Source organism: Bombus affinis, chromosome 5 (genome assembly GCF_024516045.1).
Source record: "Bombus affinis isolate iyBomAffi1 chromosome 5, iyBomAffi1.2, whole genome shotgun sequence".
Lineage (NCBI taxonomy): Eukaryota > Metazoa > Arthropoda > Insecta > Hymenoptera > Apidae > Bombus > Bombus affinis.
In genome coordinates this window covers 12088537-12107109 of record NC_066348.1, presented here as the reverse complement: position 1 = coordinate 12107109, position 18573 = coordinate 12088537, and the positions used below count along the sequence as shown (strand labels likewise).

Below are 18573 nucleotides of genomic sequence, written 5' to 3'. Positions count from 1 at the left end.
AATGTACGTACTTACGTTATCCTTTCATACACACGATATTTGCAGCTTGCAGAACCGAGGGATGCAGCTCTGCAAATCCGATTGAAATTTGCAGTTTCGCTTAAGCGGCAACGGACCAAAATACATTTGTCTTCCAACGATTTTGAAGATTTCTTTTTATCCATTTTATTGATATCATTCGTAGGGATATTTATTTAAAGTGCAATGTTTTATCTTTATCACGCGGATGAGCTTGTGTCGAAAGGTGATCGATTCTTTTTCCTTATGTATTTCGTGAAAGTTCAACGTCTCATTTATTTTCTTTATATTTTAATCACTTGTAATATTAATTAAAATTTTAATATGGAAATCTTACGTTGGCCAGGTAATACGATCACGGTGTAATTTTCGAAGTTTGCAGTACGGTACAGACATTAATCACCAGCGATATATTTAGAGAGAAACCACGATCGGTTAGAGCTGACTAGAAGTTTAAAAATTCACAAGTTCTTCTTATTGACTTTAATGGAGTTTCTCATTGAACTTTCTATTAGCCAATTGAAATGAATATCAAAGGGACTAGCGTAAAAAAAGTCTTACAAGAAATATTCATGTTATCAAATTCAGTCGCACACATCATATAAATTTACTGCGTAATATAAATTTACTATAATTTATAAATATATGAATAACATTACAATGTATATGTGGTATAAGTATATACTATCTTACAGTAGGCAAAGTATATAAACAAGGGAAAAAATAAAATGATTTTAGACGATAAAAAATTGCACATTTTAACTTTATTTTAAGACGCTGTTAAAGAAAGTACGCGAAGCAAATTTAATTTTACAAATCGAACCTGTCCGTGTAAGTATATACGTAGAAACACGATGAAAATATAATTGAATAAATAAAAAAGAAGGAATGACATATAACGTTAAACACGTATGATCTAAGAACGTGAACATTGAATGATTCTTGACTTTTATAGTTATCGTTCGACCGTCGTAGACGATGAATTGTCGAGCATTGTAATTAAATTCCTAAGTACATGTAACTCGTTGACTTCACGTACATATTTCCCTGAAAATCATTTCTGACGTCAACGCGAGTGTTCAGGAGAAAGTTGAAGATATATCGTTGTAATGTTAAACCGGATTTTACGCGCAGAGTAGTCGCAAAAACGTATAATGTTTTTATAGAATTGTAAATGAGAAAGAAAAAGCATCGACGAAAATCATACTTACGAAATCTGTTGAAAAAAAATATAAGACGGCAACAAAATTGTAAATGAATGATACTTTCGATATAAATACGCGCATCAAAAAATACTTGCAAATCTGAAAGATACTAGTCACGAATTTATCTTTGCCTTTTTATTATCTGTGCGATAATATTGATTCACGGTATAAATAGTGAAAATGTTTTTTATAAAGTTCTGAGAAGTATTGGATATCTATATGTTTGTATGTTTAATCTTGTACAAGATAGAGCGGTTGAAAATCAAATCTCCGCGCGCCTACGTTCCCGCCAATTCCGTAGTGTTTCGATAATCGACTGGTAGTTGTACCGGTGCTTCAGGAGGTTAAACTTCTATGAAGGCAAATGAAATTCAAATTTAGCGATTGACGCAATAAACGTTTGTATCAGTGAGCAGTTTACCAGTTTATGTTGTTAGGATCAATGGGATCAGACGTAAGAATGGAGTGAGTCGGATCAGAAAAAATCCAATGACGTCTTGGAATGTGTAGGCGTGCTGAACCTGGGAGAGGGTTTTACCAGACCACCTGTAGCGATGACGAAGTATTCGTCGAATACAAGATATATGTAAGAACTTTTTATTGTTTTTATATCAATAGTTGTGTATTATAATTAAACTGAGAATTTTTATGCAAATTCATGTTTTTGAAGATATAATTAAAAAAATAGAATCTCTGTAGAAAATTATTTTACCTACCAAGTACATATTATAGAAGATATTACATTTTGGATATTTATATATTTTTTCAATTTACATGCATTCTACGCGGTTTTGCATTTTAGAATTTTCTATAAATAAATAAAAATTCGCAATATAATTATAATACAAATATGATAATTAAGATGATTTGATGATATAATCAGTTGTAAATATTTGTATAACAAATTAAGATTGTTGGATAATAATGACTTGGTTGGTTAAAGAGACAAAATAATTTATTTAAATTTTTCGAAAATTAAAGAAAGTAACATCATGATTATCATATTAACTGTAAAAGATAGATCATAACCTGTGAAAAAGATGTAGGAAAAGGTACACAAATTTTTTTAATAATTTTCAAGGTTATTTTAATGATGTCATTTACACAGTGGGTGGCATTCGTTGTACCAAGACTATTGTTCGTATCAAAAAAATAAATACGTTGTTGACATTCCAAATAATTATTGTTAAAATGTTCCATATATGCTTTGTGCCACAGATACAGAAACAACATTGATAAATTTGACTACGATGTATGTTGGTGTCGCATTATTTCGTATTTGCTTTTCAATAAGTTCATAAATATTTGAATGATATATAAGATAAATATTTTGCGACACTCAAAAACGAATGCTTAACCGCTCCATTATTCCTAGTTGAACGATCGAAAAGAATTATATTTTTAAACTTTGTTCAAAATAGTAATAGTCGATAACGAATCACTATGCTCTCTAGTAAGAAATATCGTAAATCTCGAACTTCATTCAGCCGATAACACAGATTTCTATCTATGAAACTAGCCTTATTGTAGCAAAAGCTACACGAAAGCATTAATTTTAAATCTTTCGTACTTCTTTCTTCATGTTTTGACCAGGTTATGTTATCTATCTTTAAACAAGCGATGCTTGTTACAAAGTATAAAGGAGTTTATATAATTTCAATATTTTGAAACTTTATAATATTTAAAAATTAATTGCGATATTAGTTACTAAAAAGTAAACATGTACATGTAACATTTGTTCATTCATAGAAAAGTTTGATTTATATGTATATAATTATATTTATCGTCAGACTAAGTTGTTTTCTACATTGAAACAAATTAAATCGTTCATGAAATTACGCATCCTAATTTTTTAACAGAATTCCGTTAAACTTTATACATAAAAAAATCAAGGAGAAGATTTAATCATTGTCATCCCAAGTTATTATATTCACTGATCAAAATCTATTTCCTTGACATTTCGTTAAACGAACACTCCCTCGGATTACCTGGCCGGAAGCCATTCATGTGATGCAGTTGTTACCAACAGTGATCATGCTCGAGGATAGACACATTGATTTTTTCTTTTTTCGAACAAAAATACGGTCTGTTCGCGAACGTTTACAAATATTTTCAGACAAACGATCTACCAAAAAAATGATATTCGTTATAAAGTATTTAAATGTCGATGGAGTATTTTAACGTATATAACAGATCTACATAATCTACTGATCAATCGATTTAGCCATCGTCGAGTAGAGAGAGTCGATTAGGAAATCAACCGAAGGCGCGTTTTTCGCGAACCAAAGTTCATCGAGACCGCATTCTTCCGCTTTATCTGCCGATGTACGGAGTTCCTGCTAAGTCGCGGACAAAATTGTCGCGAGTCTCGCGTGCGTTCACGGTCAGTGACGTCTCCCTTCTATGTATGCTCCCTCGTCTCGTCCTGGACGAAGTCCATCACGTGACCTTGCTGGTATACCTCGTGTTTGCCTTCAGTCACGAACGAATACAAGGAAGAGCATCTTTATTCGGTAGTAAAAACAGTGTGTAGTTAACAATATCTTCTATCGTTCTCTGGTTCGACGACTCTAGTACGTCGAACAAGTCGAAATCATTCAATGCCGAAATTGTAAATCGGCGGGTCATCATTCATAGTGATGCAACACTGCCGAGTCAATAGTGCTTTCATTTGAAAGAATTTCTTTTATGATTACGTCCTTAGACACGCAGACCCCTCTTCGTAACATTGTTTGTCGATGGTTCTTCAACACAATGATACCTGGCATTGTGAAATTTGTTGCGTATCCTCTTTCAAATATGGAAGTATAAAATACACGGAATATCGTGAACTAACCTTCCATAAAAAATTCAGGAAAAAATGTTATATCCTAACATTTAGTTCGTTGTTGTAGATAGGAAACGATATAATTACCGCTATCGTAGTCATTGTTATTTTAATTAAACTGTAGAATTTCCTACGAACGTCGTTAAAACCACGACGACATTTGAGATTACATTTTACTCCGACTTAAACATATAATCGATTTTATTTGTTCCTTTCTCATATAATTGACGTTCATCGAATCAGGTTGATATTATCAAAGCGTCCCCAACCGTGTTTTATTCGGAATTGCTGAACCGAACTGCTCTGAAATGAGAAAAATCAACAAAGCAAGCACCTCGCCCGCGATGTTGGATTATTTTCAGTAGAATTGTCAGGAATATCATATAAAATAAAAATCATCGAAAACAATTGGCGGCAGCGGTGCGAAGGGAGCGTATGAAAGGATCGAAGCTTGCGAATGGAAGGGCGGAAGTGCAAACGGGGCTTAATGCAGCATCAGCATCCGACACGGTGTACTGCGCCGCGAATCTGTCTTTATCCCTCCATTGAGTCGCCTCCCTCCTTTTAATAAAAATATTTCTCTCTCTCTGTCCCACCGCTTCTCACTTGGTGCACGGCCCTCTCTCTTCCACTTTGACCTCTCAGGGCCTCTCTATCCCGCGAACGCTTCGGGGATATAGGGTGAGTACGATTTCGGCCCCCTTCGTGGAGCCACTTAACGAGGAGGTGCTCGTTTATCGAAAACTAGTTCCTCGTCGGGGACACGGGTAAATCTCCCGTTCAGAAAATACCAACGCTCTCCTTTTTCGCCTTTTTTTTTCGTTCTCTTTTCTTTCCTTTCCGTGTAACCATGTTGTACACCAAAAATATCCGAATATTGGACAAGCTCGAATCGTGTGAAATTGACAATAAAATACGTATAAATCCGATACATAGAGAATCGGAAAAAGAGTTCGTTCAACGTTCGAATTAGTCACGACCTTGCGCTAATTTGTCACTCGCAATTGGAGATGTTAGGAAAATCGTTGGAACACTTCGTTATCGGATATTGCGGATTTAAAACGACAGAAGAAAGGGTTGTTGATAACGCGCAGCTTAATCGACAGGATTTTTCTCTGTTTTAATGCCGGTAAAATCGTTGATACCATTGTAATCGAAGTTACCTTCGGTACACTCTGTATACCCGTATATACACACAGGTTATCCCATTCTCTTCCTCTGCGTCTGTCCTCGTTCGGCGTACCTTCGGTCTCTTTCCATGGTCGGTGCTCCGGTCGCGAGCTGGCTATCTCGGGGTAAGGGGTAAGAACGTTATAGTGCCGGGCCTATACGTCTTGTCGCCCCGCACTAGATTCATATCAGCACCGCCTCGCGCACTAATTTACTTTCATTACGATATTAGATAATTTACGATATTAGCAAACTAACATTATCAAATGTCGAACTACATGAAATCTAGCTATACGATTTGATTTGTTGCGTTGCGGTAATCTAATAAATTGAAAGGGGGAATACATACAGCAATGGTTGAATATGGATAAGAAAAAAGTTATCGGAAATATACTGTGTTTTTCTATTAAATTACTATGTAAATATTCTGAAATGTTTTTATAGCATAAAATTATAAAGATATACGCCTGTGGCCTTCGATGACTCATACGAATAAACAGATTTAATAATTCCGAACAGTTACAAAGCGTTATGAAATAAATGAGAATTAGCATTTTTAAGTAGTCGATTAATCTGGTATAAAAGTTGTCACATTGCTTTTGGTATAAAAGAACCGAGAAGATCGAATCTCGCGTTGAAAATGTGGAAACACACTTTACTTTATAAATAACTTGCGACGCGTTTATTCACTTACACACTTGCAAAGCATAAAATTAAAATGTCTATTTTGGTGCAGAAATTATTTAAAAAATTTGCATGTTAAATTTAACTCGATCAAATGGTCCCTAATTACTAAAATGATTTAATAGACGAACGATATAGCGCATTAACGATACCAAAGAAAAAAAAACAAATTGGAGGAAACTTATTACTGGCTTACATTATTATAGCACTATTTTTAATTTAATCGTATGACATAAAAACATCTGGACGTATCGTACTGAATTTCGTATTTCTCACCAACGACTTTATCCAAATCTAAAATTTCAATTAGTTTTCGGTGCACCAAAGTAACTGACATAGACAAAAATAGCCAACATTAGAGTTATAAGATCTATCGCATCGTTCAGAAGTAGCCAAACAAATTATTTTCACCGAATCTTCCAACGATCCGTATTTTCAAAGTTCTCCTATAGAAATCACAAGTTTCGACGACTTAAAGCGTAAATCGTAAAAAAGTAGAAATAATTGTTTTTAAGGAAGCAAACGAAAGAGGAGAAACGAAGGAAGTAAGACAAGGGCATCGCGGATAGATCCGGTCCTGGCTCGCGATTCCGTGGAGCGGGGGCGGCGGCGACGAAGTGGAAGGCAACGAGGAGGTACCGACAGTAGCTCCCAGACAGTGACTCCGCGCGTAACGACATGTAACCGGTGGATAAATCTTCTGAGTGTTATGTCATCGATGACAATTGTTCGTCAGCCACGATTTCATCGTCGACGATTCGTGCACGGTCAAGGATAAAGGTGTCGTTGCAGGAATGCGTGCAGGAACCCCGTGAAAAAAGCTGAAAGGAAGAGAACGCGCTTGTTGGAAACGGACCTTGAAGTCGCGAAGTCGGGACAGTGGAAAGGATTAAAGAATTTCGAGGAGAGAGATTTAGGGTGCGACAAGGCCGGCGCAACCACCGTGTAAGCAGCGACAGAGAGAAAGAGAGAGAGAGGGGGAGGGAGGGAGAGAGAGATAGAGAGAATAACGCCGGTGGAAAGAGAGAAGCGAATAGTTGAAGAGAAGCTCGATGGGTCGAACATACTCAGTGCTGCCAGCCGTAAGCTCGACGGAGTCGACGCCGCAAGCTCGATGCAAATCGACGTTGTAGATACCTCGATGAAAATCGACGAGCTCGCTGATCCTCTGCTCTCGCTCGCCCTGCTCTATATCGCGGTTCGATAGCCGAGTGAACGTCGACGACCTCCGGCATCGGTGGATTCGACACCTTCGCGATACCGTCGTGTTTTTATCTTAGATAATAATAATCGGCGGTGTAGCCTTGAATCTTCAGTTCGACGTCCGGTGTGGATCAAAACTGGCGGAAAGTTTCCGTTGTCGCGAAACGTACAACAAAAAGAACGGAGGAGAAGCGAATAAAATTAAGCGGTCAAACACTGGCAACGGAAACGTCGAGGAAGACAAGAGCGTGGCCTATGTGTCCGGTGCATCTTGTTCGCGGAAGTGCTAGGTCAACAATGTCAATGCCCTTAAGATCGATCGTTGCTTGCTTGAAATTGTCTTGTTTGTTGATGGACGGTGAGAAATTGACTTCAGGGTGAGTCGAACCTGATCAGGGTGAATCCGTGCCACCCATGATACCGCTTAATCACTTAGTCGATGGAGCTGCATAGTATAAGGTTATCACAGTGTATGCTTAGCGAGCAATCGGGCGATGTAATCGGGAATAAAAGAACTATCCTTTGCGAGCCGACTGATGTAGAAATATCGATGTACAGTGAATATTTTAAGAGTTACTTTTAGATAGCACGTTCTGGTTGATCGGCGGGCCGAGAAGTTACTTAACGCGATTGGAAGAAGAGGAACGGTTGTCAGAAGAAGTCGTCTCGGTGGACGGGTGGCAGAGTAATAACCGCTCGTTGGATGGAGTGATGAGCGGGGCCCCTGCACGGGGCACAGCGCCCCGTCGACAAAGACGTCATCATCATCATCACCATCACCATCATCAAAAGCATCAGAAGCAGATTCGGCAAGAACGGTCCTCGGATGAACCGGAAGAGAAACGGCCGAAAGTGAATCCGATTTTTCTCTGGGCATCGCAGCGAGAGCAAAGAATCGTCGAGGTAAGATGCGAGGACTACGACAAAAGGAATCGTATCAAATTGACGAAGACGGCGCAAGGATGGCGTTCGATACCGAGAACGGCGTCCAATATGTACTCGACTGCCTTGGGAGTTACCTCCCAGAAAACGAGCAGCGCAAACTCTTCGAATTCGTCCGACACAAACGAAGAAAAAGACATCAACAATCAGACAGGACATACAACGCTCAATCTTCGACATATCTGCGCGAACGAGCTAGCCAACGGGCGAACCAACGGTTTGGTCGGCAAGGACGATGTTGGAAAAAAGAGAAGTTACGATGAGGTTAGTAGAAAGAGCAAACATCGACGTGATTACGGATTTCCTCTGGACGAAATGCGGAATAACGCAAAGATCAAAGAAAATTGGGACGAGGAACGACAAAGAGTACCATGTTCCGACGATGACGACGACGAGGCGGACATAGAAGAGGAGGACGAAGAAGAAGAGGAGGAGGAGGAGGAGGATGACGACGACGAGGAGGAGGAAGAGGAGGAGGAGGAGGAGGATGAAGACGAGGAGCAAGAGGACAACGATGAAGAAGACGCGAACGAAAACGAGATAAAAGAGGGAAATAAGTTCGAGAAAGATGCGTCGAGTTGCAACGGAAGGAACAATCTCGAAAGGCTGCAGAAAGATAAGTTGTTCCAACCGCGAGTAGTACTGGAACAACTACATTTTTCTCAATTGCCTCAAGGCGTTCATCAGAATGTCCTTCAAAGACGGGGAAAAGACGAGAAGGGGCAGGGCGAGGATGATGTTATCGCCGGCGAAGAGAAGCCAGCAGTGGATAATGAAAAAAGAAAACACGTGAACAAGGCAGGCATTCAGGACATATTGAACATGATCGATGTCACGGCCTCGCCGGTTCTAGCTACCGATACGCCTAGTGCTGATTTGCCCGTCGACTCGACGAAAACGTACGAGGTTCTCAACGAGAATCTTCATAATAAACCCAGTGAGAGTAAAATCAAAGACTTTAACGCAGCGGTTCTCACGGAATTATCGGGTAAGGTTAAAGAACAATCGAGGAACGAAGCGATTTCTAGCTATCAACAGCTGGAAGATATCGTTAAAACGAACGACAATCTCGCCGGCGATAAAATACAGATCCACGAAGAGAAGATATTCACCAACTACGAAAACGAAGAAGAGAAGAAGCCCGAAACGAAGAACGATGTCATCATCGTTTCTATAAAGAACAACAGTTCGGACTCGAAATCGTGCAAGATTGCCGAAGCGGACGGTGGCCTTGGAAATAGATCAAAGTATAGAACGAATTCTCATTCTAAATGGCAAAGTATGATGTCTGTCGACGGCGTGCAATTGGAAGCGGAAGACGAGCGACCCGACGAACCCGGTGAACCAGTGAAAATAGATTATAACGATAGCTCGAAGATTTTGAATGCGCTGAGAAATACACCCGGTCTTTCGGTTTCTATTACCAGAACTCACACTCCGGAAATAACGAAAAATATAGCCATGTCGTTGACGAGACCAGCGTCGAAAGCGTCGTCGTCGTCGTCGAGTCGATCGCCCGATTCTCAAGCGGAGTGCGTCGAAAGATTGTTGAAGAACACGGACTCTGCAACGGAAACGCAAGGAACCACGACTTCTCCGAAGAATCTTCCCGGTTTGTCCATTATCATACCCAGTTATCGATATCGAAATTCTCAAATAATCGCGAATCATTCGACTTCTCCGAGTATGAAAGCGCGCGTCGAGTCCCCGGAAAGTACCGTGAATTTCCCCAAGAACGAGGCTTACTCGGGTGAGTCGAAGACGGGCGGATTTCCTCACGAGGAAGACGACAACGAGAGAGACTTGGAGGAGGACGAAGACGATTGCGATTCGCAAGTATTGGAAGATCTTAGACGACAGAAAGCCGCCGACTCGCTAGCTTACGAGTCCGATAGGGATTACTTCCACAGGCAAAACATAGGAAACTCGGAAGATCGGAAGACTCCTCTGGAGAATACAAAAAATCAGACTCATTGGATCAGCTCGAGCAGAAACAGCGAGGCTCAAGCTAAATGCAAGTATCAGGATGTAGAACATTTCGACGAGCAAGTCCTCGAGGAACTTCGGACACGTGGCACCGTTGTCTCACCGCAGCCGAGTGGAATTCCATGTTCCCCGGCTTCCAGGAGACCCTCTTCCGCGTATCTCGAGAGATTGCTACCTAGTCCCCCTTGTTCGGTATCCTGTTCGGAAGACGCGAAGAACGATCTAACTTTGAAAGGTATTTTGTCGTCGCCGAATCAGCTGGAGGTCAGAGATTACGAGAAGCAGAAAGAGATTTCGAATCGCTGCGATCAAATACCCAGCGATCATCTTACTATTCGTGCCGATCCGAAGGACATGGAGAGAAGTAGCGTAAACAGGAAAGGTAACAGAAGCTTTCAGGAACGATTGAACGTTCACACTCAGGAGATGAGGAACTCTGGTAGACCAATGTCCAGCGGTGATATCCATAGTACGTACTTCGTGACGGATCGAGCCACACCCAAGAGACCAATGTCCGCCGAATGGTCGATCGGTAGGCAAAAGAACCAATCGAGTTCCTATCAAAAATCATCTGCAAAGCATCGAATGCATGCCATGGAGGAGGCTTGCGCCACGTCCAGTAGCACCGACAACCTTTTGGATCCTGCTAGTCAGCTTAGAGAATTGATCGAGACGTCCGGACATCTGATACCGGATCCGCTTCTGGTACCGAGAGACTATTTGCCGGGTCTGGCAGCGGCTCCGGCCACTGAAATTCCGAAACTGTTGGCCTCCAGGCCAGAACTAAGACTGCCAGAAGCGTTAACCAGGCCGGATCTTCTTAGGGATCCAGATTTATTGGTGATATCCTTGGCTCATCTTCAGCACGTCCTCGATCACGGCGAGGGTCCGGTCTGCAGGTCACGACAGTCGCATCCAAGAATCAACAACGGCACTAACAGAGGATCCGGTCACGCGAGCAACGGAACGAAAAACGCGTTGCAAACGAGACCCAAGCTCAGCTGCAAACCAATCGGCACGCTAATGCCGGCACCGATCGATCTCTCCAGTGGTCGAAGAACCACCACATACCTCCCGTTGCTCAGGGTACGGAGCGGATTACTTAAACAGGAACCGGAAGTCAGCTCCACGGCCAATTCGCCCGAAGAGTCGCAACTTTGGCATCCTCTGTTCGGCAGGTAATTCTTACTCGTTTAATATTTTATTGTATTCAATATGGAAAATACGAGGAGCATGATTTTAACGCGAATATGAACATTTCTATATTAAAGATTAGCCTTACGTTTAGTTATTCAGGGAATACGAGATATTTGCTCGTTCGAGCAGAAGAATTTGCTCGACGCGCAGTGATATATAATTAGCCACGGCATAGAATAAGAAATAATTCAATCAGGTGACGCAAGTGTCCATTTACATAACTTATGTATATGACATTAAAATAGAATAGATAAGGGACTTAATAAGAACGTGTTTCGTGGCAAGAAATTGAAGCGCATCCTATTATCACGAAGCGTCGTTTATTTTATCCAACTCGAACGGGAAAGAACATTCGTACGTCAGAAGCATTAACTCGTACCCCGGAACAGTGAAACGGCAGCTGTCACTTTTATTTTGCCAAACGCTTTGTCCTAAGGTTCTCTGTGATAGTACGCGTCTTTTGACCAATGACTGCATGAAATGTAACCGCATTGGAACATTTTAATCGTGGCAAACGTACGCTTGTAACAGCCGTACAGATGCGGGTAACCATTTCAGCGAGATAGAATATAGGTACGGTTGTTCATTGTCTTACGTGTTCTCCAATGAATCGCTTTTCAACTAGATCTCTTTTATCCGTCAGGTATTATTTCTTCGATAAAGATAATTATCCATGGTTATATTTTATTTATCTTTTGCACGAGGAGAGGGAAGTATCACATGAAACACGTTGGAATGAAACACCGTCTGGTCTCTATGACGTCGACTGTAATTAATGCGAAAGAGAGGCGGACGAAAGGGTAGAAAAGAAAAAAGAAACATCACGAAAAGCATATAAAATTGAGAATCCACGGATTAACCTCTCACTGCAACTTCAATCTGCATTTAGATGTAGAATCAAACTCGCAGACGCGATGTTGCCAGCGAAAAAAAAGAAATTGGAGCCGCCGTTGTTATCGATGCAAACGTATTGTTCGTTAAAGTGAATTTTTACGATTAAAGTACGAGTTAAAGAACGAATAAAAGAACTTTTTTTTTTTAAACAACAATTTGCCATAGAAATAGATCTTTCTAAAGATCGTCGATTATCGTCGAATATTATTCATGTTCTTTTCAATTCGTGCGTTAAAAGATCGTCATCTAGATTCAAATTTTATTTCGTCGAATATCTCGTCCGGTACGAACCTGTTTAGATATTGTATTTTATACTTCTTTATCCCGTCTTTACCTATATTTACTGACGTAGGTAACAAGGTTCGACCTAATCATTGCAAATTATTAAATTACACCTATTAAATGTACTTAACATGCATACCACGCGACATCGGAATTCACAATTACCCAACCAGTAGCTAGCTTCGAAAGCACTTTCATTAATAATCGATTTATTGAATATCTTGTATTATATAGAAGTTTTAACGCCAACACCGGTCGAGAGAGCGTGTCGTGGTAAATCAATAATTAACCATCAACATCTTGCAATCTCGGTATTATTCAATTAACGGTAGTAGGTTTTAATGAACTTAGAAGAATTCTTTTTTATATTACGTATTACATATCGTAATATGTTATCGCGACTGTCCTATAGCTGGAGAAAATCAATAATCGCATAACTGGTACCGATTAGTTTTTCGTCGTTTGGCGTTGGTAAGTGGACTATATTAATCAACGAAACGGGTCATAAAGGAGCAACTATCGAAGCGTTTAACGTAACAACATCTTGCCCTTGTCACTTTCACTGTTCCATCCTATAGTTCACTCGGGTCGTTTGATGGCTATTGCTCCGAGAACAATTAAATTTCGATCTATGTACTTAATGGTAATCGTGGTTGGACAATTAAATTTCTATACGTATCGATACGTGGAAAGGTGTACGGTGTGCGGCGTACGACGATACTTTATGCATACAGAACGGGAAAGGAGATGGAGTCAGGGTATTTTGCGAGTCCGCGACGGCGGAGGTAACACACTGATACTAAGAACGGATCGGTGATAGTGCGATCATTTGCATTTTAATACCGAGCGAACGATAGCGACTGTATCTTGCAGGCTCCACCTCCGGTCTGTCAGTCCGGTTATAACGAGCCGATCGACGTGCATACATGACCGCCGTTAAATATTTAAACGAGATCGAACGTGGTAAACTTCTGCGCTACCTCCTACGTAGAGAGACGCGAGCATGATCGATGCGCTTCCTCTTGCTACCAATTAACAACATTCGACAAGGTTCCGCGATTTGCTTCCACGCTTCTTGTAAATATCATAAAAATCTCGAGTTTAGATTATATCTTAACGCTGTCTAAGATACGATCATATCTCCCTCTCTCTCTCTCTCTTTCTCTATTTCTCTCTCTAGTAAATTATGCACGAAGGTATAATCTCTACTTCTGTTAAACTTTCTTTACGTTTCGAAATTGAGGCGGATCTGTCTGATGCTCCAATTTTACTTTAGTAATTGAATGAAGTAGATTTGAGAAAGCTTCTGGTTATTTACAAGGGAGTAAAGCAACGGAATATAAAAAGAATACAAAGTAGAGACGCGATAGAAGAATAAAAGTGTAGTGGCAATAATAAATTCTCCGGCGAATATTATACGAATTCGAAGTTGTGTTTGAAATGATTTTCACTAAACAATTCTGTAGATTCCTTATATTTCGATTTGTTACTGCGGAATATTTATATTTGTCGGGAAGAAAGCGTGGACCGCCTTCGAGTCGTGAAATTCTCACTTTCGAAGAGTTAAATCTATTTTATCGCCAGCAATGAAACATTTATAAACTGTAAAATTTCTTTGTAAGTTGCTTTTATCCGATAGTTGTCACATAACTTTTTCATCCTGACAGGAAGAAATAGCAAGAGACTAAAACTAAAACTAGTTTGATACGCGGTAATTTCATTTATTTATGACGCGTAAATAACATTCACGGCTGTATAAAACCGAGAATGGGATTAATGGGGAAAAATATTTGCCGCGTGGAAATCGGCGTCGCGAAAAATAATTTTTTCGTTTTTCTTATTCGATCCACGTTTTCACATGCGTGTGAGAGAATTTGCGCGATTTAGGTTAGAATTCCGGAATAATTGGTGAAGGGGAGTCATTCGATCACTTAGATTAGAACATTCGTTCCATGACGAAGAGTCCGAATTCCTGAACTTTCTAGCATTTAATCTTAGCGAGAATATCGAGACCAATGTGGATCGAACACTCGGCCTGTCATAATTTATTCGTTGTTGAACGTCTGCCATATGAGTTTTCACGGAGGACGATTTCGAATCTTTGCAACAGAATGATCAATGATAGAAGGTTATCGCGAAGAAAACGAACGAAAAAAAAAAAAAAAACGAAATCGTTGGATAGACGCATTGAGAAACGTTTTTCCAGCTGGACAGCGATTTTCTCACGAGGTGGTCGAATTCTGTTGGCCGATCTTGTAACACGTGGCTTCTAATTGGTGATCGAGACTTCTCTAATTAGGACTGTGTGTGCCACGATCGGCAATTGGCACGGCACGAAAGTGGGTCGTGGCTCCGAGTTTTGTCCTACGCTCCTTGTCTACGTTTTGCGACGAAACTGTTGCGCAAGCAGATATTTCAAATTCATAGTCTTCGGTCCTGCCTCGAAGGATTGATAAAGATATCTGTGACGTACCTATTGTGTTTTCCTCGAAGTAAAATAGTATCGGGTTAAACCTTGGAATCTCGAACTATTTCAGTATATTCCTTTCGCTCATAGATCGGTTTCACCGCGATTACTTGAAACTTATGTGTTTCGCTGATCTTACGAAAACGTGTACGTTGGAAAGTATTTATACGATACAGAAATGCGAATTATTAGTAGTCGTTGTGAAAAAAATAATCAACTTTAAACGAGAGATTAATATGGTTTCTTCTTAAATGCGCTTGAGAAATAATAGAACGCTGCGTGTTTGGTTCTTTATGAAAGCAATCGCGTAGCGGCCAGAACGTTAATGAAAGTTTAACGAAAATAATTTTCCAGTTTCCAAGTTCTTACTTTATTTCTATAGAAACGTCGTTATTCGTATAAGTCATTACCTCTCTCGATTCTTCCCATTGTTTCCGTTACTTCCTATTATAACGTACTCATTAAAATTACCTTCATTGTCGGGATAATAATAGGATTCACGGCTGGCAGAAACTTTTACTTGAGATTCAAATACTACGTAAGAAATAAATAACCAAGGATATTAGTGCGAAATAACATCTTTGTATTAGTTACTAATTAATTAATTTAAAACGGCAATCTCGTTTCATGCAAAAAGTCGAACGTAGTTATGGTATTAAAATCGAATAGCTCTCTTCAACGTAATCAGTTTATATCGAAGGGAAATTAACATATACGCATAATATATCAGATATATAATACAAATACTACGCAATTTTAACAAATCGCATGTACATCTTTCTTTAAATCGTTGCAATTCACCATCACATGTATAATTAGTTAATCGATTTAATAACCGTGAAGGTTATAATTATAACCGTAATTATCATCAAACCTGAATGCTGTTGGTGCACAAGGTTGGATAACGTATTAAAAATATAATTTTCAAATACAAAAACGTTATTTAATATTTGTCAGTAACGAATAGATCGTGTTTTGCATATCTTTGCATATTGGCATATACTGTCTATTTTTTTAGTAATGTATAAAAATAAATTTAAATATGTCTCCGTAACATCATACGATGTTACGCTATAAATATCTTTATCTTTTTCTGTGTCGATTCGTAAGCGAAGTTAGGTCTAAAAAAAAAAAAATCGCAACGCAGCTAATTCGAGTGAAAGCACTTGGCTGCTCGACTTTAATTTATACTTCAATTTTTCCATACTTTCATGAACAATTCGAATTTCCCGATGATTCGAACGATCGAACTTAACTCGAACTTTTCGATCCGTCCGTACTTCTCCTATCTATTATCGAACGATACGAACAAGCCGAATTTCTCGATGACTCGAACGATCAAACTTAATTCCACTTATCTTGTTCGAGCCATCGAATCGTCGGAGTACATCTGATTATGAGCTAACGAAACACGGGTTCGCGTGTACGAGACTAAAGAGACGTTAAGCCCGTCGAATCGAATATACGTTTTACAGTTAACGGCGGTTAGATACGGCTCAAAGCAAATGGATATTTTATTGTAACACGCTGGCACGGCGTCACAACGCGGAGGAACAGTTTCGAACGCCCTTTCGCTCCGGCGGAGCACTTGTGTAAATAGCATTAGGATGCTACTCTCCGCGTGCGTTGAGCGGACGGCTTTAATGAGAGGGAGAGGTATTAAAGGAGGGTTCTCATGTGACGACACGAACGTTCATCGATCGTACGAACGGGAATTCGAAAGCCGCGGGCCAACAACGAGGGAGAATGCAGGAAATTAAAATCAAAGCTCGTTTTAACGTTTTGCTGGTGTTTGGCATTCTCCAATGCCTAGACGCCAGGAACGCTTGTTTTTTCGACGACACTGATCGTGGATAGCTCGATTTGCGTTTTACCTCGCCTCGTTCTTGCATCGCTTAAAACGTATTACCGATAAAAACGTCCGTCACTTTTTTTTCCCGGTCGCAATCGAGTGGCAAATTATCAATGTCATCCGATTACATTTTCGCGGCATTTTCTCTATTACGGACGTATTCCTGCCAGATAATTGATCATTTTTCTCTTAATTCCTTTTTTTTTTTTTTTACATTACTCATCTTGTTTATCTCTTTGATTTATCTTCGATATTTGCTCGTCAATTAGTTTTGCTTTCTTTCCGTTTGTAATGAGAAATAACTTTTAATGGAATCGCGTTTATTTCTTCGTATTTTGTTAGGTCGATGAAATTATACAAATCGACGATTAAAAAAAAAGAAAAGAATACAATTAACATCATTCGAGTCTATTAAATAGAATTAAGCATCTCGAATATCGATATTCAGACGATGATTCTTTATTAATCGAAGGAATACGTTAAGCCAAAATTACACGCCCAAAGCACTGACTTGTACTACTTCGTTTCCCAGAAGCTACCTTAATTATACAATTCGCTGCATCTCCTAACGTCGACAGGGTCGTGTTCTTTTTTTTTTCGATTCGACTGACGCAACATTCGAAAATTGTCCAATAAAAAGTCGTATATGGATGTGTCTATCATTGTTGTTGGAGAATCACGAGGCTGGTCACGATTTACGATGCGTCCAGTTGGATCGGTCGATGTTCGCCGGCCCTGAAGGCTTACCTCGCCTACGTCCACGCCCACGTTTCTGCCACGGGGTTCAGGAGGCGGAGGAGAGGGATAAAACGACAAGGATAGTAGGAACTTGTCTCTATCTTTCTCTTCATCTCGATCTCTATATTCGTCTCTTGTTTTTCTCCGTCCTCTGGTTCTCTCCTTCTCCGTTTATCCGTGCCTCTTGAAATTCTTCTTTTTCAACCCTTCGTTTCCCCACCTCTTATTCAATCCCTTTCCACCGAGTTTTTCACTTTTTTTCTTATATTTCTAATTGGTTTCCTTTCCCTCCACCATTTCGTAGCGCGCTTCCTCTTTCTTTTCCTCTCTTTGTCTCCTCCATCTTTTCTCTTTTGGCTGTCCTTCGCCTCCCTCTATATTTACGGTAAAACCACCGACAGTCGCCGCAATTCGTACCATCCTGCTTGCTAATAACGCTCGTAAAATACGGGCTTTATAAACATTCGCGGTAATCCTGATCAGGGCATGTCTTACGTCCGGATTGCAGATTTTTCTGAATTTATTGGAAGTTTGGAAGCGGGAAGTTGCGAGGAACGCGCGTGATCTAGAAAAATATATAAAATACCCAAAGTATAGCGCTTTTTATATTATTAAGTAGGTAAAACAATTTTCTATCGAGCTTCTACTTTTTTTTATTATGTTCTCAAATATATGAATTTTCATAAAAATGCGCTGTCTACTTTATGTCGGTCTTAGAGGTAGAAGGAAACGACTTGTTCGGTGCTCCGTTTCTGCTCGTTCAAATCACCGATGTGAACGCCCCTTTAGAAACGGATCGATGAGTACGAACGACATAGCCGCTTCGGAGGAATCGGTTCGAAAACGTCTCGTGCCTCCTCGATCGATGAAATTCAACGTTCTTTGCTGTCCTTGTAATTGAATTATGTCTCTTCGAAAATTCATGGCTCGAATATATCGGGAACTGAATCAATTAAATATGGATACTTCCCGATTAAAATAATGTATAAGTTTGTCAGATGACCCTGGCATTGTACAAGGTAAAATGCAAATAAATAGTGAAAAAGCGAAAGCAGGACGATAAGTTAAAACGACGAATGTTTCGGATAGAAGAATTTACGTAATATCG

At 39.9% G+C, this 18573-nt stretch overlaps 1 protein-coding gene across 1 annotated transcript in view; it reads left to right on the top strand.

Annotated features, from left to right (window-relative positions):
• Positions 1-1560: 1560 nt before the first annotated feature.
• Positions 1561-18573, top strand: part of LOC126916706 (myb-like protein X) — a 38162-nt gene continuing 21149 nt past the window's right edge. Inside the window, exons 1-2 of the mRNA XM_050722762.1 lie at positions 1561-1809; positions 6420-11213. Coding sequence (XP_050578719.1) covers positions 7819-11213 — 3395 coding nt within the window. The 5' untranslated portion in view covers positions 1561-1809; positions 6420-7818. The remainder of the gene's footprint in view (positions 1810-6419; positions 11214-18573) is intronic.